The 24,165-nt window shown below is 38.5% G+C and overlaps 2 protein-coding genes across 7 annotated transcripts in view; one reads left to right on the top strand and one right to left on the bottom strand.

Moving 5' to 3' along the window:
- Positions 1 to 328: 328 nt before the first annotated feature.
- LOC137934979 (ferruginol synthase-like) lies at positions 329 to 3,131 on the bottom strand. The gene is made up of 2 exons (XM_068779585.1): positions 2,091 to 3,131; positions 329 to 1,247 (listed from the first exon to the last, which is right to left on the bottom strand). The coding sequence occupies exons 1-2, from the start codon at positions 3,096 to 3,098 to the stop codon at positions 615 to 617; spliced, it is 1,641 nt and encodes a 546-aa protein (XP_068635686.1). The 5' UTR covers positions 3,099 to 3,131; the 3' UTR covers positions 329 to 614.
- Positions 3,132 to 16,470: 13,339 nt separating this feature from the next.
- The window catches only part of LOC137967152 (probable tRNA N6-adenosine threonylcarbamoyltransferase, mitochondrial), a 28,232-nt gene continuing 20,537 nt past the window's right edge, over positions 16,471 to 24,165 (top strand). For 5 of the 6 annotated variants that reach the window (XR_011116501.1, XR_011116502.1, XM_068813611.1 and 2 more), the window contains exons 1-6: positions 16,471 to 16,783; positions 16,894 to 16,938; positions 17,230 to 17,304; positions 17,422 to 17,518; positions 17,739 to 17,829; positions 18,824 to 18,873. Coding sequence is in view for 4 of the 6 variants with exons in the window: in XM_068813611.1 (XP_068669712.1) it covers positions 16,487 to 16,783; positions 16,894 to 16,938; positions 17,230 to 17,304; positions 17,422 to 17,518; positions 17,739 to 17,829; positions 18,824 to 18,873 (655 nt within the window). In the remaining 2 variants the exon portion in view is untranslated. Of the gene's footprint in view, positions 16,784 to 16,893; positions 16,939 to 17,229; positions 17,305 to 17,421; positions 17,519 to 17,738; positions 17,830 to 18,823; positions 18,874 to 24,165 lie in introns of those variants that run through there. The other variant, XM_068813613.1, reaches the window with a different exon arrangement.

Here is a 24,165-nt window from a genome sequence, read left to right on the forward strand (position 1 = left end):
CTCATGTTGGGGCACTAACATTGAAAATTATTTTCTAGTGCATATGAATTAGTCCGCACTAACACTAAGTTTAAAGATCAAACTCATGTAGACGAATGAAATGAATTTGAAACAGCCCCCGGAAGTAACGTTTAGTTTTGGTGCTGAAAGACCTTTGGTCCTTTTAGAAGAAATTTTATGGCTCCACCGTTGGATGTGGCCAGATACCAATAAAGTCATATATGATTGTGTTTGGTATGATTTATGTGTGCCCTAGATGATTGATCAGATTAAGAAATTTGGAGAACAATGTTCAATTGACCCATTTCAAAAAGGATGACTAGAGGGATTTCCACTGGGATCCAACATGTAATCTAAACAAACATAAGGATAATATTATAGAGCAATAAGCCCCTGGACAGCTCAACCTTCACCCATTGGGATCGACAACTTTGAGTTTAAATAACACCATACTTTAACTCAATATATGATTCTGCTGGTTCCCTACATAATGTGTTTTGGCGAGGGAGCCCCCCTTTTTCCTGTCCGAAAGGTTGGATGACTTTCGTTCATAGTTCTGTGGTTGGAGCCGAACCCAGATTGGCGAAGAGACGAAAACAACTTCCAGGAATTTATTATAAAATAGAGGCGTACAGGTCCCGGTTGGACAATCGCCGCGATGGGACGACGACGAGTGGCTCTGCCTTCTTCATCACCATCCCGAACTTCTCCGTCAGATCCAGCTTCGTCCCCTCCGGTAATCGCCAATTGAACATATGCAAAAGCGTCGCTAGTGCGTACATTATCATTCGATCAGCCAATGGGGCACCTGGGCAGATCCGCCTCCCAGTTCCGAAGGGGAAAAAGTGAAAATCGTTTCCACTGAAGTCCCGTTTCTCGCTGTTCAAGAATCTCTCTGGCCGGAACTCGGAAGGCTCGTCCCAGGCTTCGGGGTCCCTTTGCATGCCCCATAAGTTGACCAAAATCCTGCACCCCTTGGGGACGGTATAACCTCCGGCCGTGCATGTTTCGCTTGGAGTCCTCGGAAGCATGATCGGACCCGCCGGACGCAGCCGGAGGGTTTCTTTCACGATTGCGTTTAGATACGGCAATTTGGAAAGATGAGTTTCTTCAACCAGGCTGTTTGTCCCTACAACTTGGTCCAGTTCCTCTTGGGCACTCTTCATCACTTCCGGTTTATTCATCAACTCGGACATTACCCACTCAATTGTGCACGTTGTTGTGTCCATGCCGGCCATCACCAAGTCCTGCAGATAATCAACAAATTGGCCCCGTTAAGATTTCTATCATTTGAGTTGCACTTAATATTTGGGAAGCTTGAAAATAAAGAATGAACATTTACTCCCAGAAAACACGATCACTAGCTGTTATTATTTCTTTTACACTTACGAGATCGGATCTGTGGACGACGACATTTCTGGTTCATCAGAACTATCAGGATGTGTTTCAATAAAACACCAACCAAAAGAGTGCAGAAACTTTGGTTTCTGTAACTAGCTGGTTCTGGGGGAACCGGAGCACGTGAAGATAAAATGATTTTTCATCTTCTTCCTCTCTTTTCGAGATTGCAACAGCAAATCTAATTAAGGAAACGAATGGGGGAGGAGGCATGATTTTCGCGCCTCCGCCTTTACGTTAGCTCTTTCGCTCGAAACTGAGCCCAAGTCTGGCTAAGGCTAAGAGAGAAGGGAGAAGGGAAAGGAAAAAAAAATTGAAAGTATATTCTATCTATTTAAAAAAAAAAAAAAAATAGGACATGACTCTATGCTATTATTTTTCTAAGAAAGGTCAATGGAAATCTTACTGATCGACTGAGCTCTTCACTTTTCATTTGTAACGTTTAATATAATTCTAAAAGCGACTCGCTTGGCCAAGTGAATTTGGAGGGAGCCTCTCGTGAATGACACGAATTGAGACCTGATGAATATTGCATCCATTCACATGGTGAGTGAATACCTCCCATTGAAATAACCAGAGAGGCCTCTGGCTCCCTCCTGTTGTACTTCAGCGTAATTCGTGGAGAGTAGCAGGCAAACGCGATTCCCTGTAAGAATTAACTTATTGAGATTTTCGAGAGAAAGTAAAATTACCAGGAGCAACCCCTTGACGTGGTCCATGGTGAGGGGGATCGCGGTCTCTCCTGTGTGCATGGTTCGCAAAAGCAATTGAAGGAAGTCTCCATCTTCTTGGGCTTGATTCGATCTCTTGTTCATTTGCAGCCGCTTATTTATGATGGAGTCCAAGATCTGGTGAAGCCTCTCAGAGAGTTTCTTCCTCTGATGTTCTAGCCCTTGTAAGTCAAAGGGTGCGAGAAAGGGGAAGAAGTCTGATAAGTTGAGCCGGCCGAAGGTGCCCTGGATGTCCTCCACCACCTGCCGAAACTCCTTTGCCACCTCGCTCATTCCTTCTTCCTTGAGGACTCCACCCCATAGCATGCCCGTTACCACGTTATAGAGGGTGGAGTAGATCAGTTCTCGAACTTGGAGCGGAGAGCCGGCGTCAGCCTGGTCATGGACACGTCTCACCATCTGCCCAATCTGGCAGCTTCGAAGGGCGCGTTTAGGCTCAAGGCTGGCATTGCTCAGCAGTCCGCCGACAGCCAGTCTGCGCAAAGTTCGCCACTGCTGACCGTGCGGGGCCCATGCAAGACCGTGAAGACCGTTGGGTAAGACCAGCGCAGAAGAAGGCACGTCGTGGTTGCTGACCGTGGCGTCATGGTCCCTGAGGAGCTCTTTGGCGATGGAGGGGGAGTTTACGACGACGCAGAGCCGGCGACCCAGGCGGAGCTTCATAATGGGGCCGTAAGTCTGGGCCAGCTGGGTAAGATGATGATGGAGGTTTCTGTCTAGAAAGGGAAGATTACCGAACACTGGAATGCCTGACGGTCCCGGTGGTAACCTCGACCTCTTCTTGCTCCATGCTTTGGCAAACACAACAACGTACCATCCTGCAACCGCCATTACGAGGGGGACAAGAGACATCGCTCCTTCTCCGTTCCACTTTCGGTGGTCGTAAGGAATTGAAGTGACATTGGAACTTAGAACAGAGAGATTAGATTGCATCCTTTCTCGCTTGTGAAAAACGAAAATCGAGCTCATCTAACCCAAGCAGGTTCGTGTCTTTTTATACGCGACGGTGGCAGGCGGACGGAGACTTGTTCTTTCTGCTTTTTTGTCGATAAGACCGAACAAGTGGCAGCACTACACATGCTGGTTGCTTTTAACTTTACTCATCCACTGAAATGGCCGCTAACATAAATAATTAAACGACAGCCGTCTTAAAGAATAAGTCGTCTCCAAGGCTGGAGCGAGTCCAGCCGACTCAAATGGGTCGGTTTCGGTTCGGTCTGACTCTGTCATTTCCCAGGGACTTTCTACACAACAAAAAGCTTTTAAGTCAGACGAATTAATTATAAGGCGTTGAAGTCAACTAAAACTGACAGCTATTTTGTACGTTTGAGTCGTGATCCAAAGGATGCTAAGTGCAACTCGTGCAGCCGCTGGCCGTTTCTTTAAACTCGAGACTTTAGAGGGTGTGGAGGTTGTGGGTGCCGTACCCAGCCCAGCGACAACGCGGTTCCAGATTTTGACCAAGAGTACCGACCATCCACGCGAAAAGGGCTTTAAATCCGTTTCGGCCGCCTTTTTAGAATCAGTGGCCTCCTCCTGTAAATTCCATTTCGGCAAAAATGGGAATCATTATAGATTTGAACACTTACCGATAGTGAGATAACTGAAGACCTCTTGTCTTTTACCATTCCTTAACTAACACAAGTGTCTAGCAATGGAAGCTTAAAATGGGTATGAGGAACTAGAGTGGGGAGCACGGAAGAGGATGGTTGGCCAAGACTTTTGGTACCCAAGCAAGGACAAAAACTCCTTTTGTGATAGTAAATGCTTCTTTATCTTGATCCTATAGATTGGTTGAATGAATGTGACTTGTTCTTGTTGCGTAGAAATTTTTGAGATGGTGTTTTGTTTGAACAATGGCATTGAACGAGTGCCCTAGCATCTGACTGATCCTCTAGTCATCACTTTGGATCATGGGAGGAATTTCTGCATAGAATGGAAGTGGAGGGTGAGCAAACATTGCAGTGACAAAAGATTCATGAGTGGTGTTCAAACCATGGTGGAGACAAAATGTCTTGGCTTCTCCAAAAACCGGACTTTGAATGGAAGCCAAATCATGACAAATTCCCTCAAACTTAGTAAAGTACTTGTTGAGAGATAACTCTTCTATTTTCTTCATAAATTGTAGTTTTTGTCACAGATGCAGTTCCCAAAACTTGGATTGATTTGTAAAAATTGATTTACATTCCAGCTATATGTCCCTTGCAGTCCTCAAACCAACCACATGGCAAAGAGCTTGTTCTACCATTGTGGTGTTGAGCCAACTGACCAAAAGTTGGTCTCTTAGACCCATTCCTCATAGGTAGTTTTATGATGGATGGATTGATAATGTCATTAATAAATTGAGATGGAGGAGAGAGGGATCCATCAGTAAATTCCATTAAGCATTCACGACCGGAATCCAATGGCTTTTCCATAAGACGTAGTTGCTGGATGAGAGTTTGACAACAGTGAAAACGGTGATGGAAGTGACAGATATGGATGGTGTTATAGATTACATGGAAACAAATTTGGAATTCATGGTGTTTGAAAGAGAATGAGAATCAAAGGAAGGAGATAATGGTCAAGGGAGCATGAAGGATGAAGAGGGAGAATGGGTGTTACTCTTTTGGGTTGAGTGTTTGTAATCTCCCTTGGATTAGGCCATCAGATTTGGTAACATATGAGATTTACCTGAAATTTAAGAATTCTTCTTTAAATAAAATTTTGATTAAGTTATTTGTTATATGGTTGATTACAATTTGTGTAAGATATACAATTCTTTACAACATTTAGAATTTTATCTAGAAAAGGTCAAAGATTGACTTTCTTCTTGTGTCTAGAGAGGTTAAGAAATTATTTGAATTTGAATTGTCCTTGCTTCTTTTGTATTTGATTTGTAGGATCATGGTTGTGTGGCTTGGAGGGAGTGATTGTAGGAGATTATTATTAAGGATTCCATTAGTGATGCCTTGGGAAGCTTTTTGTGAGGTGAAGAGGGGAAGAAGGCAATTTGTGAAACAAGAGAGTTGAAGGAAGAATGAGGTGTGAGAAAGAAAGTCGAGGTTGAAGAGAATGAGGTGTGAGAGAGAAAGTATTTTGATATATGCCCTAACATTCCCCCTTAATCGTTTATACAATTACTTGAAGATAGAAAGTTACATAAATATCTTTTAACCTAACGGATGAAATAAAGGCTGAAAATATAAAATAAACTATAAGTATGACTTTCTCCTTCTTGTCTTCCAAACCCCACCCCTCCCCCAACAACCCCCCCGCCCCGTGTGGCTCCCTCTTGTTGGTTGAGCAAAAACTTTGAGAATGCAGTGTTCAATGTCTCTGAGGCAAGGGCTATGTGAATATGTCAACAACTTTGTCCTTCAATTGTAACATACTCAAGACTTATGACACCAACTTATAATTTTTCTTTGATAAAGTGGCAACCAACTTCGATGTGTTTTGTCATCTCAAGGAAGACCTGATTAGAAGCGATATGGATAGCTGCTCGGTTATCACAATGGAGTTTTATAGGATTATTTTTGCTTAACCCCAATTATGTAACAAGTGACTTGATCCATATCAATTCACTCATGACATGTGTCATGACTCTGCACTCAGCCTTTGCACTAGATCAAACAACTATATTTTCCTTCTTACTCTGTCTAGCTACCAGATTCCCTCCAACTAAAGTGTAGTAGCCAAAAGCAATATTTTTGTCATACGGAGAACCTACCTAGTCAGCATATGCAAAGCTTTCAATATTAAAATCACCATGCATTTGTATAAGAGACCTTGACCTGGAGATTTTTTTAAGTATCAAGGATCTGTTCAAGGGCTTGCCACTGACATCTTTGAGGTTTATGCATGTATTGGCTAACAACACTTACTACAAAAGAGATACTTGGTCTAGTCATAGTAAGTATATCAATTTTTCTACTAACCTTTGGTACTCTCCAACATCTACATATTCTTTAGAACTAACACATATTCATGTTGGTATCCATAGGAGTGTCTTCAGGATGGCACCCCACATCCCTATTTCAGTGAGAAAATCAAGTACATACGTTTGTTGTGACAAAGTAATACCATGCCTAAATTGAACCACTTCAATTCCAAAAAAATATTTAAGGAGTCCACCATCTTTTGTTTTAAATTCCTCTCATATGTTTTCTTTCACTTTGTTGATACTTTCTAAATCGCCGACATACACAGCTAGGAGGATGACTCCCTTGTTAATGTGTTTAAAGAAAATCGAGTGATCTACCACACATCCTAGAAATTCAAACCAAAGCATTGCTCTACTGAACTTTTCAAACCAAGCACATGGTACTATTTAAGCCCATACAAAGATTTTTTAAATTTTCACACCGACTCCCCTTCAACCACAACTCCACACGATTGATCCATATAATCTCCTCTTTAACGTCTCCATTAAGGAAGACATTTTTTTGCATCAATTTGATAGAGAAACCATTGAGAATTTGTAGCAAGAGATAAAGAACTTGTATCGAGTTTAATTTTGCCACATGAGAAATTGTTTCCTCATAGCCAAATCCATAGCCCTAAGCATTTCCATTAGCCACCAATCGAACTTTAAGTCTTGTCATCGTGCCATCCGGGTTATGTTTAATTGTGAACAACAACTTGCATCTAAATATCTTTTTATGTGGTGGTAGAGGTACCATTTGCCATGCTAGATTGTCATATGAAGTAGCCATTTCTTCTTCCATTGCTACTCTTCATCATGGATGTTGAAGGGCCTCCTGATAAGTCTTTAGAAGAGTTTGAGAAGAAAGAGAGGCAAGAAAAGCGCAACAAGTAGATGACAACCAATAAATAGATAAAAAAAAAATTAGAGATAGGATGACATGTAGACGGTTGATTACAAGACCGTGGCTCTTTCTTAATATAAGTAGGCTAGGTGTCATACGGGTTCCAAACATAACTTATGAATAAGGAGGAGAACTTACCCCAAAAAGATCTGTAGATTCCACATGAGGGTGATTAGCCAATGAGTCATGGAGATGGATATAGTTGTTGGCTTTGGACCTGAGTGAATCTTCCAACAACACTATAGGTCTTGGAAAACCTATAGAATGGAAGAACCTCGGTGGGGATAAAAGGATTGCTCCTCAATAAAAGTCATATTTTTTACACAAATAATCTCTTTTAAGTGTGGATTAACATACATATCCTTTGGGGTAGGTGAGTATCCATTTAAGAAATTTTTGCAGCAAAGAAAATTGAAGACCAATAATCATTTTTATTGCAAGCTGAAGTTATAAACTTCAACTTGAGGGGGAGTTGTTATGGGACATCCTAGTTATGGGTATGGGTTAAGTACCTATGTCTTCCGCTCTTAACAGGTCGGTCTTTTGGGTAGTATTGGCTAGGTGCTTAACATTTGGTATCAGAGCCGACCCTCGGTCACGAGTTCAATTCCCGACAACAGTTCAGAGGCCGGATTTAAATACTAGTAGGCCGTAGGATCAAAACCCTGGTCAGGCCAGTGTCGCTGCATCGCGCGCAAAGGTTGGATTAAAATACAGGTAGGCCATAGGATAAAAACCCGGGTCGGGCCTGTGTCGTTGCGCTGCCGTGGTCGTCGGCTCGCGAAGGGGGGGGGGAGTGTGATGTTATGGGACATCCTGGTTATGGGCCTAGGTTAAGTACCTATGTCGTCCGCTCCTAATAGGCCGGTCTTTTGGGTAGTATTGGCTAGGTGCTTAACAGGAGTGTTGAAGAGAAAATATGAAAACCTCTTACATGACTCTCACGGTAAGCAGTCTTATAGAGCTAGAATTAATATGGTGGCGTCTTACAAGAGTCTCACAAAAGGTGGTCTCACAGGAGAGTCTCAGTTTAAAGGTGTTTTAATTATGTTAGTCTTCTATTTATGTTGAGTTATTTAATTATAGTACGACTTATCTTTAAGTGTTAGAGATTGGGTGCAATTGGGACAAGGGTAATTTAATTGTAATTGGACTCTACTACTTTTCTCTATTATAAATAGGGCTTCATGTACTCTAATTACATAAAATCAATGAAGTATTTCTCTTTTCCATAAATTCAAAAATCTACAACTTGCTTCTGGGATGAAACATGTCTAAGAGATATATTACCTACTTGTAATTTTTCCCATATGAAATGGCAATCTACCTCAATAAGCTTTGTCCTCTCGTGGAATAAGCTTTCTCCTCTTGTCAAAGACTTGATTGGAAGCAATGTGGATGACTACCTGGTTGTCACAATGAAGTTCCATAGATGCTTCTTTGTAGAACCCTAGTTAAATAAAGAGATATTTGATCCATAGAAGCTCGCTAACTACATGGGCTATAGTTTGATATTTTGCCTTGGCACTGGACCTTGCAACAATATTCTTTTTTTACTCTTTAATGTGACTAAGTTTCATATGTTCAACACCCTAACACATTGACCGACACCACACCTACGGAGTTTGCGGATCCTATCGAGGTAAATCAATCTTCTCATGTTCCTTTTAGACCACAATATAATACTCAGCCTATCACCTTAAGAAAAGAACCCATAACTTGCATTAGGCCCTCTACTTGTTATCACATATCCAATTTTGTGTCTAACCATCTTTTATCTTCTTCATGTTATCAATTTCTTGCTTCTATCTCCTCCATCTTTGTCCCACAGTCTTATCAAGAGGCTATGAGACATCTCGGGTGGAAGGTAGTAATGAAAAAGAAATGCAGACACTCTATAAAAATCAAACATGGGCTCTAGTTCTTCTTCCTTCAGGCAAGAAACATATCGATTGTAAGTGGGTCTATACGGTTAAACATAATCCGGATGGGTCAGTTGCTCGCCTTAAGGCCCGCCTTGTTGACAAAGGTTATACTCAATGCTATGAAATCGATTATGAGGAAACTTTTTCTCTAGTGGTCAAATTGAACTCGGTACGTATCTTTTTATCCCTTGCTGCTAATTCTTCCTGTTTAGTCTATCAAATTGATGTGAAAAATGTTTTCCTCAATGGGGATATAAATGAAGAAATTTATATGCAACAACCACCTGGATTTGTGGTAGAGGGGGAGTCGATATGTCGATTGATAAAAATCTCTCGATGGTTTGAAACAGTCTCCTCGTGCATGGTTTGATAAATTTAGCCAAGCACTGATATGGGCCAGATTTCACAGATGCTCTGTAGATCACTCCGTGTTTCTTAAAAATAAACTTAAAGGGAAAGTGTTTTTTGGCCATCTAAGTTGATGATATTGTCCTAACCGATAGTGATTTCGAGGACATTCAGAAAACTAAGGAAAAGATATGTGAAGAGTTCAAGACAAAAGATCTTGGACTACTTAAATATTTTCTTGGTATTGAAGTATTACATTCCAAACATAGGATTATACTACCTTAAAGGAAGTATGTCATTGATCTACTAGAGGAAATAGGAATGATAGGGTGTAGACCAGCAGAAACTTCTATAGATTCAAATACAAAATTATCTACAGGCATTGGAAAATATGTGGATATCAGAAAATATCAAAGACTTTAGGGAAACTCATTTATCTCTGTATAACAAGGCCGGATATATCATATGTAATAAGTGCAGCGAGTCAATACATGCACAAACCACAACTTACTCATTAGGAAACACAGGGCCATGACACACACAGTTAGTGAGCTTCTATGGATCAGGTCCCTTCTCACTAAACTTGGATTCTATAAAGAAACTCTATGGATCTACATTGCAATAATCAAACAGCGATTTATATCACTTAAAATCCAGTCTTCCATGGAAGAACAAAGGACATTCAGGTGGACTACCACTTTATATGAGAGAAATTCCAAGTTGGCATATCATCTCTCAAATAGGTCTCCTCAAAAGGACAAGTTGTAGACATTATCACCGAACCATTCACTCATAAAATCATGTTCACCATTTGCAGCAAGTTGGGCATCTACAATATTTTTTTACCCCCAACTTGAGGGGGAATGTTAGAAGGTGGGACCAAAACCACTGAGGTGGCATTGTGAGTCATCACTTGAGGAGGAATCTTCATGAGGTGGAAGATTTGGTAATCTTTCTTGATTAATGTAATTGATTGATGTAATTTATCTTCCTTGATTGTTGTAATTAGGGATCATAATTGATTGAGGAGTTTCCCTAAATATGTAATAGAAAAAGTATAAATAGGGGTCTTGGTTGAAGGGTTTCAATCAAATCTCTCTTCTCTTCTCCAAATTTATCCAAGCTCTCTTAGCCTAAAGGCTCTCTCCCTTTTCTCCCTTTTCTCTCTTTCTCTCTTCTTTACCCGAGTTCCTTCTCTTCTCCTCTTCTCCTCTTCTTCTTTCCCTCTCTTACTTTGCTTGAGGTTCTAATCATGGGGTACTAAATTCAATAGAAGTGATACTGATAGCATCAGTCAAGTCAAATAGAAGATATGTAATGAATTCAAGATAAAAGACTTGGGACTCCTTAAGTACTTTTTTGGTATTAAGGTTCTTCAGTCTAGGCATGATATTATTTTATCACAGAGAAAATATGTTCTTGGCTTGCTTAAAGAAATAGGAATGATGGGGTGTTGCCTTGCTAACACCCCTATGGATAGGGGGGTGGCATCAAACCGAGCCGGTTCATGAGTGGCTCAAGCTCGGCTCGATTCCGACTCAGTTCAATTTGATATACCTGGATCTCAAACCCAAGATATGCTCGTTTAAGTTAACGACTCCCCCTAATCCCCAAGGTTCGGTTCGAAAGCTCACAAGCCCGCTCGTTAACTTAATGAGCGGCCCGAGATTCGGGGGAGTCGGGACACGGGAGAAAGCACCGCGAGAACAAGGTTTCATCATGTCTTCCATTTCGTCTTTGGCACTGGCAGCACAATTTTCTCACATGAATCTGGGATTAGGGGTCAGAAACGTCATTCGTCAAGTGGTGATTCATCGGAAATGGGGGGTTTTGGTCTTCATATCCCTCATTCTCCCTCTTCGATTCCTCACTCTTTGTCTTTGTCGACTTCGATATCTTCATCTATGATTTCTTCATCTCTTATCTTCTTCCTCTTCGATTTCTTCATCCGAAGTTCTTCCTTGCCGACGAAAGTAAAGGTCCGACTGAAAGAGGTAAGTTGTTTTATCTTAATCTTCTGTTTTTTTTTTGTCGCCAACCTAACGCTTGATTTTTTATTTTTTTATCTTCTATATTCCATTATTTATCTTTGATAGGACGAACGCCTCCTGCTGGTGCTGTTTTAGGAGCTCCTTCCTACTCATTTCTCAAAGGTACTCTTGCCTCTCAGCCTCTTGATTTTTATGTTTTTAGCTACCGTTCTGTTGTGCTCTCTGTTTTATGTTTTAACTCACCACCTCTCTCTCACTCCTTAGATTTGGCACTATGCGTGTTTCATTCAACCTTTTCCCAGTAAATTAAATGGTTCAGAGAGCTCTTTCTCTAATCGTATTCTTTGAAGCTAAGATCCATCAAGACTTCGGTAAGAAACTCTCCCTTTTGTCTGAGTTTTATTTTTATTCCTATACTTTGGACTCTACTTTCTCTAAAATTTTCTAAAGTTAGTATCAAACCCATGATCTTTCTACATTAACCCCATGAAATCCTATTAATCTTTCTGAGAAGAGAAGACTAAGAGACAAAGTGAGATTGAGAAGAAAGAAGAGGGAAAGGAGATGTGTGTGCGTGTGAAAGAGAGAGAGAGAGAGAGGGAGAGATTAGAAAGGTGGATCTAGCACAAAGAGATCTCTTTACGTAATTTACTATTAAAAGATAGTAACTACAATGAACTAAAATACCCAAACTTACTTAAAGGTAAAAACAGTAATTGAAAAATAAATCATCCAAAAATAATAGAATAATGACTACCTGATATGATTTTTTTAGCGATATAAGAATGTTAAAGGTCAAGGGTATTTGGGTAATTCCATTTTAGGATATTGTGTTTTGAAGTTATAGTTAATGTAGAAACCTCCCTAAGGAGGTACATACAAGTTCCTACTTCAACAATTTTGATAATTTTGCTTTGTCTTTTCCTGTCAATGTCATTAAAGTGTTCCCCCTAGAATTGTTCATTTTCGTAGGCATTGTTCTCCTGATTGCTGATAAGTATCTTAAATTATATGTAGGATCTTTGTTGTTTGGATTGTTTTTTTCTTTATGTTTTTAATTTGTAATTTTGTTTTTTTGTAGAAGTAAGAATGTCAACACCTCCTCCTCAATTGACATCAATAATTAACACTAGTTCTAGTGTGGCCATAGATAGTGACTCAACTCCACTAGAGTCACTACCCTCTAGAACTATTAATGTAATAGAAGTGGGTCCAGATGAAAGCACCCTAAATGAGGATGAAGGTGACTCTACCTATACTTCAAAAAGACAAAAAATGTCTCATGTATGGTTGGAATTCAAAGAAGTCGCACTTAATGGTACAAAAAAGGCTCAATGTGTTCATTGTAAAATCTATTTGAGTGTTATTAGTAGTGGAGTGACCACACATATGAGTTGACATTTGAAATGTTGTCCTGGTAGAAAAGTGGTAATGAGAAAACAAAAAACCATAAACTTTCAACTAGTGGGAATGGGATCTAATGTTGATCAAAGTCCATCTGGACTTCCTTTTGTGGACTTTGGAGGCAAATATGATCAAGCTAAAATGAGAGTACTCATTGCTCATTAGATTCTTATGCATGAGCATCCATTCATGATAGTAGAAGAGGAGGGATTTAATTTTGTAATAAAGATGGAAAATATGAATTATGAGAAAATATCCCGTAAGGTCATTAAGAAGGAGTGTATGGAGGTGTACGAGGCAGAGAAAAAAAATTGAATTTTTATTAAAAGAGATTAACAAGATTAGTCTTATCACGAATCTTTTAAAGTCCCAAAATCAAAAGATTGAATGCATGGTTATTACTAGGCATTTTATTGACAGTAATTGGAAGCTACAAAAATGAGTCTTGAGTTTTGTGCATGTTCCTCCTCCTCGTCATGGCGTTGATATAGCATATGCTATCTACAAGTGTTTGAAAGATTGGGAAATCAAAAATAAAGTATTTAGTATCTCAATTGATAATGTTGCATATAATGATGTTTGAATGAGAGTTTTGAAAGAAGATTTTTCTAGAAAAAATAAATTGGTTTGTGGTGGGAAGTTATTTCATGTGCATTGTTGTGCTCATATTCTGAACTTATTAGTCCAAGATGGTCTTGTTCAGATTAAGGATATCATTGAGAATGTGCGTGAGAGTGTCAAATTCATAAATCTGTCTGATGCAAGACTTTGCATTTTTTATGAAATTGTACAACAACTAGAACTAGGTGAAAAGATGTTGCTTATTGATTGTCCAACTTTTTGGAACTCCACTTATAACATGTTGTCTTCTGCATTAAAATTCAAAGATGCATTCTCTAGATTTAAAGTTAGAGAACCAACTTATGATTGTTAGCCAAGTCTTGATGAATGAGAAAAGGTTGAAATGGTATGTGAGATTCTAGAAGTTTTTAATGTAGTTACTAACATAATTTCTAGGAGTGACTACCCTACTTCTAATTTGTACCTTAGTGAGGTATATACGGTAAAAGAAGTTCTGAATTTTCATTCTACAAACGAAAATGTTTTCATTAGGACAATGGTTAGTGGAATGAAAGAGAAATTTGAGAAGTATTGGGGTGAATGCAATTTATTGATGGTTGTTGCTTCAGTTTTGGATCCAAGGGTCAAATTAAGGTTGATCGAAATGTGTTTGCTAGAGATATATTCTGAGGAGGAAGCTACAATGAATATAAACTTAGTTCGACGCACCTTATATGAGATCTATGATGAATATGTATCTTATATAATGTGGATATCATAAATGAAGAGATCACTTCAAGTACTAGCTCTATGAGTGTTTCCACAAGTTGTAGGTCATATTCTTCATCAAGTTCAGGTTGGTCAAAGTTATTGACTTATGTGAAACAAGTGGAAGTAGTTAATTCACTAAAGTCAGAATTGGAAAATTATCTTGAAGAAAGTGTCTAAATTTGTGAGGAAACTTTACAATATGATTTTGATGTTTTAGAATGGTGGAAAGTGAATCATATGAAATTTCGGGTATTATCTAAGATGGCAGCAAACATCCTTATAATTCTCATATCCATAGTAGCTTCAGAGTCTACCTTTAGTGATTGTAGTAGAGTAATAGACTCATATCATTTTTCCTTTGCACCAAATACAGTTCAAGCTTTGATTTGTGGCAGTGATTGGGTTCGGGCTCTTCACAGTGTCAAGAAAAATCAAAAGGTGAATTTCTTTTGAATAATTATTTATTATGATATTTTTTTAGTATATTTTTTAGTTTTATTTATTAAAATTTTGTTTTATGATTACAGAGTCAGAAGAAGATTGTAGAGATAATGCTACCAGTTACATGATTTTTCATCTTTTTCTCATCATGGTAATTTTAATAATTTTAACTACATTAAATAACTAGTAGTGGAAGAGTATTTTTTTATCTGACAATAATAAGTTTTATTTTTTTATTTTTGTCAAAGGTGGAGATTTTGCTCATGCGGGGACGTATATTGTTTTCTAGCATTAAGAGAAACAACTATAGTTTATAAATTTATAATGGATTTATAGTTTTTATTTGGGTGATTGTAAATTGATATTGATATAGATATTGCATTTATTTTTGTTGTGTTTAATTATTGTATGGAGTTTATTCATAATATTATGCGTATGGAGTGTGTAGACTACTTTATGGAGGGTATGGAGTGTGTAGACAATTTTATGGAGTGTTAATGGAATGAATAGACAATTTTATGCAGGTATTATATACATAGATTATGCCCAATTTTATGTAGAGGTCATGCCCAATTTTATGTAAAATATATGCGTAACTTTATATACAATTTATTTGACATGTATTTTTTGAAAAGTTTTAAATGTATGTTGGAGCTCAAACTCGAGACATATATTTTTTGAAAAGTTTTAAATGTATGTTGGAGCTCAAACTCGAGTCATGTAGTTTTTGAAAAGTTTTAAATGAATGTTGAAGCTCGAGCTCGGCTCGAACTCAGTTAAAATTATTGGGCTCGAGCTCAATAACAATTTTAGGCTTGATGCTGGGTTCGGCTCGAACTCAAGTTCGAAATATTTAAATCAAGCTCAGCTCGAACATAAGCAGGTTCGGGCTCGACTCGGCTCGATGCCACCCCTACCTATGGAGACAAATACTAAATTATGCGCTGACTCGGGAGAAGAAGTTGATGTGGGCAAGTACTAGAGACTAGTTGGAAAACTTATTTATAGACCATATATTTGTGTTTGTAGTTAGTGTGGCTAGTCAATATATGTATAAAACTCAAATGTCTCATTGGCAGACATTGGAGAAGATTCTCAGGTACTTGAAAAGGCACCAGGACAAGGGCTTCTATATAAGCGTCAATGTCATTTCAAGGTTGAAAGTTTTGCTGATGCTAATTGGGATGGATCACCAGATGATAGAATATATACTTCAGGATATTGTACTCTAGTTGGAGGCAATTGTTACACGGAGGAGTAAAAAACAAAATGTGCTTGCAAGGTCCAGTGTAGAAGCATAATACAAAACCATGACACATGCAGTAAGCGAGATTCTATGGATTAAATCTCTTTAAGTAGAATTGGGATTCCACAAATAAGGCCTGATGGAACTTTATTGTGACAATGAAGTTAGATCCACATTGCCTCCAACCTAGTCTTCCATGAGAGAATTAAGCATATCGAGGTGGACTCTCATTTTGTAAGAGAAAAGTTGCAAGCATGGATTATGTCTTAAACATGTCTCAAATCATAGACAACTTGTTGATGTTATCATAAAGTCAATTTAACTCCAAGGTTTTGTCCACAACATGTACCAAACTGGGGATATACGATCTCTTTTAACCACCAGTTTGAGGGGGAGTATTAGAAGATACAGGCAAGTTTGGGTGTTAGTGTTATAATTATCTTATGTTTTTGTCTCTTCCTTACCTCCCAAAACTAAGTTGGCAAAATAATTTCTTTTTCAAATTTCTCGTTGTCTCTTCATTTTTCATTGATGAGAGCCTCTACAGGAAAAAATTGTGTGAAAATTTGTGAATCTTCCTGGTTTATTTCGGTGAGATACATACATGCAATACTGTTTAGACCCAAATCACACTGCGAAATGCATGCGTTTTTATATTTTTTAGGCCGTGATATAACTAAATAACATGGCCAAGGAAATTTAGACGGCGCCCTGCCGCGCGTAGATGAAGTGAGACTGGTGGAGATGTATAGCGCCCGAGGCCCCCAGCGCTTAAGCCGCGAAGGAAATTTAACCCTTTTGAAACGCATACGGGCCGATCGTTTTGGTTGCAACTGCTCAAGGTCTAGCGCACGCGATAATGGTAGTATGCTCGGTCTTCGGGTTCCCTAGGACATTTGCCCGTGTCAATCTTCTTCGGGTTTCCGTTCCCTCCTTGGAAAATGCTTTCATGAGCTGCTTTAGGAGGAGGAGCATTGCAATTTCTGCTCCATACCCCTTAAAATTTCCCTCCAAATACTATAGTGAGCTCATCGGTGCTCCTAGTTTCACTGCCCGGACGTCCCCTAGTGGTATATCCGGCCGAGTTATAGGCGCAGGAGACGATATGGTGGTTCTCGGCATCGAGACAAGCTGCGATGACACAGCTGCAGCAGTAGTAAGTTTACTGTTTGTCATGTTCGAGCCTCACGTTATAAATATAGCGGAAACATTTCCGGTATTAGCTTGTAGTTAATTGGTTTCTATCTCAATTGGTTTTGGGGTCAGGTAAGAAGCAACGGCGACATTCTTAGCCAAGTTGTGTCTTCTCAGGTGATTTCTGATTTATATGTCCAGAATTCAGTAACCGTATTTGCCTGTTATTATCTGTTTATGTCTTCTTTCCCTGGCATTCTTTTTTTTTTTTTTTTCTTCTGGGTGGAATGACAATTCTGATGCTTTTTCCTAAATTTGATCGGGTGAACTCCACTTCCTATTAGTTTTCAATCAACACCTCTAAAAGAGCTCAGTTCCATTAAAGCATTGAAAATATTTAAAAATTAGATGCTGGTTGTTCTTTTACATTTATACTTCTCTGAACATTTAGTTTGCCACTCTGTTAAGGCAGATTTGCTCGCACAATTTGGGGGAGTTGCTCCTAAAATGGCAGAAGAAGCTCACGCCCTAGTGATTGATCAGGTTTAACATTTTTATGTATTTTCATGAAGTCAAATAGTTAATATCTGTTTCATTTTTTATTCAGTTTAACTTTCCTGTTGAAGTCATGGGACCTGGGTTTGTATTTTATGCATTCAGGTTGTTCAACAAGCACTGGATGAAGCAAATGTTAAAGAGGGAGATCTTTCTGCCGTTGCTGTTACTATTGGTCCAGGCTTAAGTCTTTGTCTGCGAGGTATAAAAATCTAGCTATTTACACTTTTGCTATGGTGATGATTTGCTCACTAAATAATACTGAACCTGGGAGAAGTTTTAGATTTAGGTGAACCGAAATGAGTGAGGTTCTTTCCTGATCACTTGCATCTTCAGTTGTGTCAATTCTTAGCATGTCTACTCAAGATATGAAGATCTACCTAAGTGAGATTAAGTTTATGATCCTTTTATTTATTTTGTAGTTGGAGTCAGCAAGGCTCGGAAAATAGCTGGAAAATTCAGTCTACCATTTGTTGGAGTCCATCATATGGAAGCTCATGCTTTGGTTGCCAGGTAATCCTGTATTAGCTTGTGTATATCTGTGACATTTCCAATTTTTTGCTAGAGATTGTTTCGATGCATGGAAATATTCAAAAAATGGCTTTTGGAACATGGTCCTTCTCTTTTAAGATGTAGACCCTCAGTATTTGAGCAGAATCCTTTGAATGTTGTACTTTGTCACTGTGTAATTAGTTAAGTTGGAACATATATTTTGCACTGAACAACATCTTCAAAAGATGCATTTAGAAGAGAAGAATATTCCTACAGATTCAGGCGAAAAAAACAAAGACAGACCAGAGATAAATATTGTCAAAAAAACTACTACTAGACCTGTAGACTAGAAAATAATAAAGAGTCATCTTAGTTGGTCTCAACTGAATTCAGAAACCTTATAGTTCATCCGGTAAAATGGGTTCTGTTAATGCTAATTGATGCTCTGGCAAGATGTGGAGCTGATATATCAGAATCGGTTGTGAAGCTGAAAATTGGCATGGTTGAAACACTGATGAGATGACGACGACAATGATGATAGTGTGTATTTTGCACAGTAGGAATATCTGGATGGCTCAGGAGATGCTTGGCATAGGATTTTTTATTATTATTCAGAACTTTTAATCCGATTGCTTTTTTTTTTTTCTAAAAGCAAGTAAAGAAAACATATGATGCATATTCTGTGTGTGTGGTTTATTGAGACCACTAATAGATAAAAGCACCTGTAGAGTGCCAACTGAAGGACAAAAGACTAAGAGATGGATACTTGGTAAAATAAAATTTGAAGGATAGTTGCACTCACAATGTTCAAGGATTCTTTTGCCAGTGACCTAACTCTTGTTTCTTTTGCCATAGTAATTGAATTACCAGAGAGAAAAGGTATGGGAGTTCTATCTAACAAGAAAAAAAGAACTACATATGGTTCCTTTCTCAGTTAACAAGTGTAAACTGAATCTGCTTGAGAAGTTGCATGTGCTTAGTTGAGCATCTAATATTAGCTTCGGCTTCTATCCAGGCTAATGGAGAAGGATCTGCAATTTCCATTCTTAACTCTCCTGATTTCAGGTAATATATCTTTCTATCCTTATGAACCTATTTATCTAAAATCTAGTGGAGTAATTGAAGGGACGCTTTAACTATTGAATACCTGTGTGTTTGAGTTACAAACTCCACCTGTTTTCCCATCTAATCAATTTTCTTTTTTTTTTTTCTATTCTTTGAAATAGTGATTCTCATTATATTGAAGAATAAAGAATTAAAAAGAAATTGTGTTTCTCTTTGCTCCAAATGATATTGTCTCCATTTTTCAGAAAATAAGGCCACAGGGAGGGAGATACAAGGCCCTCCTTGATGTTCCTATTTGCCTTCGAGCCATAATGAACTGACGCCTTTTCTAATATTTGAAAATTTTGAATTAGATAGTCTTATTTGCTCATTCTAAATTCAAATATTTGTGGCCTAAAACCTTCCTTATTCTAGAATTTATCTTTTGAATAATTCTTTCCAAATTGGTCTAGTTGTGTTAAAAAGTAATTGCCTTGTATGAGAAGTCTATGTTTAGAAAGTTTCCATTATTATATTCCATCTCAAAACTTTCTTATTAGGGTTTTTTAAGTTTTCTTATTCATCATGTTCATAGAGGAATTATTTTTTTACTTCCCTCTTGAGTAAAACCTGATCACTTTTTATCCATCCATTGGTCTAAAGGTGCTTCAATCTTACTTAGAAGTATGAAGAGCTGCATTGTGCGCCTCTTTCCTTTTGAAGTATGTGATATGGTATCTTTTTATTCACATTCTTAATTCCTCAAAGTACTTTTTTCAATTTGTTTTTGTTAAAATCACTTCAGAGCAATGACTATAGACCCACTACCTAAAAAGTATAGGAATGTGCCCAACATCTAGCTTAAGTCTAGTTTTTTTATTCTTCACCCAAGAGGTGTTTTTTGTTTGAGCTACCCTTAGAAAGTGAGCAGTCTCTTTGTTGTGCCCTAAAGCTGGGCTATTTGTCCGCCGTTGAAATTGAGCGGAGTGTGTTTCAGACTGTGATCGTTTTAACTGGTATATGAAGTTTTGAGGTATGGCTAGGAGTGATTTTTCTTCTCTCACCATTATATTGTGCAAGTTGGGTCTCTTGGTAAAGAACAAAGAGATCCCCAACTTGAGGGGGAGAAGTACAAGAAGAAGTAGAATAAAGAGGTAACCAATGATAAAGAATTCCACGTGTTGTGGTAATCAAGTTTTGTGTGGCTAGAATATCCTCGTAAGGGGAAGACAAGATGAGAACAAGATGAAGATTACAAGCAAGATGTGAACAAGGATAAGATGAATCAAAGTAACACAATAAAAAAAAAAAAATTCAAGCCACACAAGATCAAAATTTCTTTTCAAGCACACAAGTTTCTTGACCAAGAATATTTGCAAGTGATGTTAGAAATATTAGCTTGAGGGGGAGTGTTAAGAGACACCCATGTGTGCAGGTGTGGCATGACAAGTAAATAAGGAGAATTTCCATAGAGATCACATAGAGTTGTAATTATACAAGCTGGTGTATGTCTTCTTATGTCTTTTTCCTTTTGAAGCATGTAGCCCTAAGGGCATTGTAGTCATTGTAAACACCTTCACACAACTATAAATACAGCCTCAAGGCATGGGGTAGAGATTTCAAGCCTCTTCCTCTTGGCTCAAATTCGTCCGTACACCTCTCTCTCTTTCCTCTTCCTTCTTTCCCTTGGTTTCTTCTCTCTTCTCTCCCAAAAGCTAGAATTCCTCTCTTCTCTCCTTCCCTTGAGATCTCTTGTATTTATATTCATGTCCCTAGAAATCAGCACTAGGTAAGCAAACTCTTTTACTAATACCTTTGCAAAACAGGGAGCCTCTCTCCAATTCCTATTGTATCCAGGAGAGCTCTCCTAAGATGCTCGTATCTTCTTATTCTTTTAATAATACCCGCACCATTCTACAAAAAAAAAAAAAAAATGGTACAAGCCACATCTAAAAGGTGTCAACATTTTCTTTTTAGTTATTGCATTCTACTATGGTATATGAACAAAAGTTTTTTGATGGATTATCTCACTTGAAGTACCCAATGTAGAGAATTTATAATTGAAAAGCCCATTATTTGACCGGAAAACATAAATAGGGAAGGACATCTCTATGGTGCTTGCCAAGTTGATATGTTTCACTCTCTCAAACAAAAAAAATGAACTGAAGGATGCCCCAAATGAAGATGCCATTGATAAGGAGAGTCTTAATATCTAAAGCTTTGTGATCTTGTTTGGAAATGTATCCTAGGTAGTACAGCCCTAGTTGATCACAACCCCTACCAATGACCTTCTTTCTTTGCAGGAAACTACACAAGATGAAGGAAAGTTTGAGCATTTGGTAATTTTCTCACTAATTCACTAGCTTCTTGGACACTAGAGTTAGTCATGCCCATTTCCTAATATCTCCTAGCATCTACAGAAATAATGATTTGTACAACCACTGTCGCCACACTTTCTCTCTCTGCATTCTCTACCATGTCTACCTCGATCTCCATGCTGACCTCTGATACCATCTTTTCCTGAGCCACTCCGAACGAGAAAATATGTCTGATTCTTTGTCTGAAATTGACTTTTAAGATGGTTTTCACCTCCTCAATTTCAACTCTTTCACTCCTAAAAATTTCATCCACATAAACAATTAGTATTACAACTCCTGATGAATGCCCAAAGACATATAGAAAGTGATCTTAGTGACTGCAACCAAATCAGTGATCAGTCTATTGAACCAATCAAACCCTGCCCTCTGGCTTTTCTTTAACCATAAATCACCTTATGCAGTTCACCTTTTCTGCTTGCAAATTTCCATTCGATATTAGAGCAGGTTTGCTAAGGGTTTGTGAGTCAACATGCACAAATAATGTTTGTTCTTCAATATTTCTAACGTTTGTATGTGGTAAAAGGTGTTTCTCAATTTCTGTCTCAATGTTTCATTCTCTTTCAAAAAGAACATAAGTCTGTTTTTCTATGTGATAAGTTTTGTTTTAGGCAGGTAATGCGTCTGGAAATTTCATTCATGTAGAGATAAATCCTGTTTCTGCTTAATCATTGTCTCTATGTCATATCTGCTCTTCCATCTTCACCTCGATTTTCATCTATCCCTTCTGCTTTTTTTTTCTCAAATCCCAAGTCAAGATAATGATGAGTCCAAACCATTAGCAGCCGCATATTCAAATATTTTAGACAGCTGCTGAATCATATAAATATCCTGTCTCTTTGGTTTATCTTGTTCACTCTTGCTTTCATAGCAAGTTCGCCCCAACACCAAAACATAATCTACTATTGGATAGTGTTGGACGAAAGAGTCAGTAAGAACCAAAGTTCTTTTGGGTGACTAGTGATTGGATTGCTGTTATGATGTTTGACGAGGAGTTGGCGTCTTGTTTAGTTGGGTTGACTTCAAATAGAACTATGTCAAGGATGAAGAGGACCCTCTCGACCACATGAAGCCATGTGAAGGATGGACTGGAGACAAAAATCAAGAATGTAATTCCAAAAAAAGTCGAAGTGGAAAATTGTCTGTACGCTTGATCTGGTGTCTTGATGGAGACTTTTCTAGCTTCGGACTCAAGCACGAAGCGGTAGAGGATCAATCGAAGCTACTTCTTGGTCTAGATTCGAATCACTAGAAAAAGAAAGTGAAGCGATTACGTGAGAATTTCTTGATCAAAGCCTTAGAAATCAAAGGAGCATTGTTTCCTCTTATCAATGTCAAAAGTCTGTCCATCCTAAACATTGTCCAATCACTTGGTTAATTCTTTGCGAACCATAGGTGTTATAGTCTTTCAGTAGTCCCCTATGGATGAAGGCTGAATCCTCATCAACCAAGAAGATTGGATTGTTTGACAAGAACCTTTTTGAGTTAGGTCTGTCAGGTCCCAAAGCAGTGATGTAGGCATAAAATCCTTCTTCCTCTCTTACTAACTCAAGCCAATATTTAATGTACTAGCCAGACAAAGGTGTCATCGATCCAGATTGTGACTATTGAACCCATCTATGCCTCTTTCCTAATCTGCTGTTTTTCAATGGAGTACGAAATCAGACTTATGCTATTTTTCTTCGGTATGAAAGACACAAAGAATTGGGTGTGGTTTGATCTATTTGGTACTCTTCCTATAGATAGTTCATGGCCAAGGCAGAACCTGCAGATTTTGTTCTCATCTATAAGACTTTGATAGATTATAAGAAGAGACAAGAAATAGATTTCTTTGGAGAGATTTATGGGGTTTCCGTATGTTCAGTCCTTAGTTCTAATGACGTTCCAGTACTTGCCCATATAAAGCTTATACTGAGGTTTGTCTACATGAATGGAACTATGGTGATTTAGTGGTATGATCCCTAGCCATGGATCGAGTAACTCGGTGTGGGATTGGTGAATCCAGCACTATAAGGGTTGAGAAACCCTTGCTGCTCTCGGACAGGAGAGGGATTGGCCTGGCTGGTCACTGCTGAGGAGATTAGGACGCTCCTTGCTTCTTGCTGCTGCTCACAGCTAGGGATCCCTAACCCTGCTGCTCGCTGGACTAGTGGCTGAAGCACCTCTCTTTTGGGTTGCTCTCGATAGAGGGCTGGAAAGCCCCTACCTTTGCTTGGAAAGAGAGAGAGAAACCCTCTCTTACTGCTGTGGACGAAAGAGAGGCTATAGCCTCTGGTTGAGCTCGGAAAAAGGGAAAGACTTCTCCCCTTGGTTTTGGTAAGAACAAGATTAACAGAAATCAAGAGAGAAATAAGAAAATCAGATTCAAGAGAGTACCTGTACCTGGAGCTCGTCAAGGAGAACTCCAAACCCTATTTAACCTAATTCAATGTTTGCTTTTCTTCTAGTCCTTGACCCTCTAAATAGGGTTTGACGTCATTAGAGTTTAGGGCTTAAAAATGACAATTCTGCCCCTTGCGGGTAGCGGCATGTACCCTTACATACTTAATGAAAAACTATACTTAAAAGCAATATAAAATATGAAAGTAAAAGTAATTAATTCAGTGAGTCATTGACGCCTCCTTTGGGTGACTCGGTTAGCTATTGAGTCCTCAACATTTAGTTCTCTGATCAATTTGATGGTCGATGTGATAGTCCATACATTGGTTAGTTTCTCGGTCAATTGCATGGTTTAATTTTGTGATCCAATGTCCTAGTTCAATTCTGTGGTTAATCTTTTGTTTAAATTTGATGGTCAATTTTGTTGTCAGGTTTAATGGTTAAATTTTGGTGTCTCTTGTACATCATCTTACATGGTATCTTAATCTCCTTTGGATTCACTTCTACCTATCACCCATTCTATTCTGAATTGGGAAGTGGACTCTTTGTTATTTGATGA

The sequence above is a fragment of the Aristolochia californica genome, unplaced genomic scaffold (genome assembly GCF_029961685.1).
Source record: "Aristolochia californica isolate CCGP_79_NKW_82.1479 unplaced genomic scaffold, dmAriCali1.0.hap1 SCAF_6, whole genome shotgun sequence".
Classification (NCBI taxonomy): Eukaryota; Viridiplantae; Streptophyta; class Magnoliopsida; order Piperales; family Aristolochiaceae; genus Aristolochia; species Aristolochia californica.

What these genes read in the sequence shown, in the direction of transcription:
- LOC137934979 (XM_068779585.1), bottom strand. Translation starts at nt 3,098, where the DNA reads ATGAGCTCGATTTTCGTTTTTCACAAGCGAGAAAGGATGCAATCTAAT. An exon ending in ACGTCAAGGGGTTGCTCCTG is followed by an intron (nt 1,248 to 2,090) that starts GTAATTTTACTT and finishes GATTATCTGCAG; the next exon opens with GACTTGGTGATGGCCGGCAT.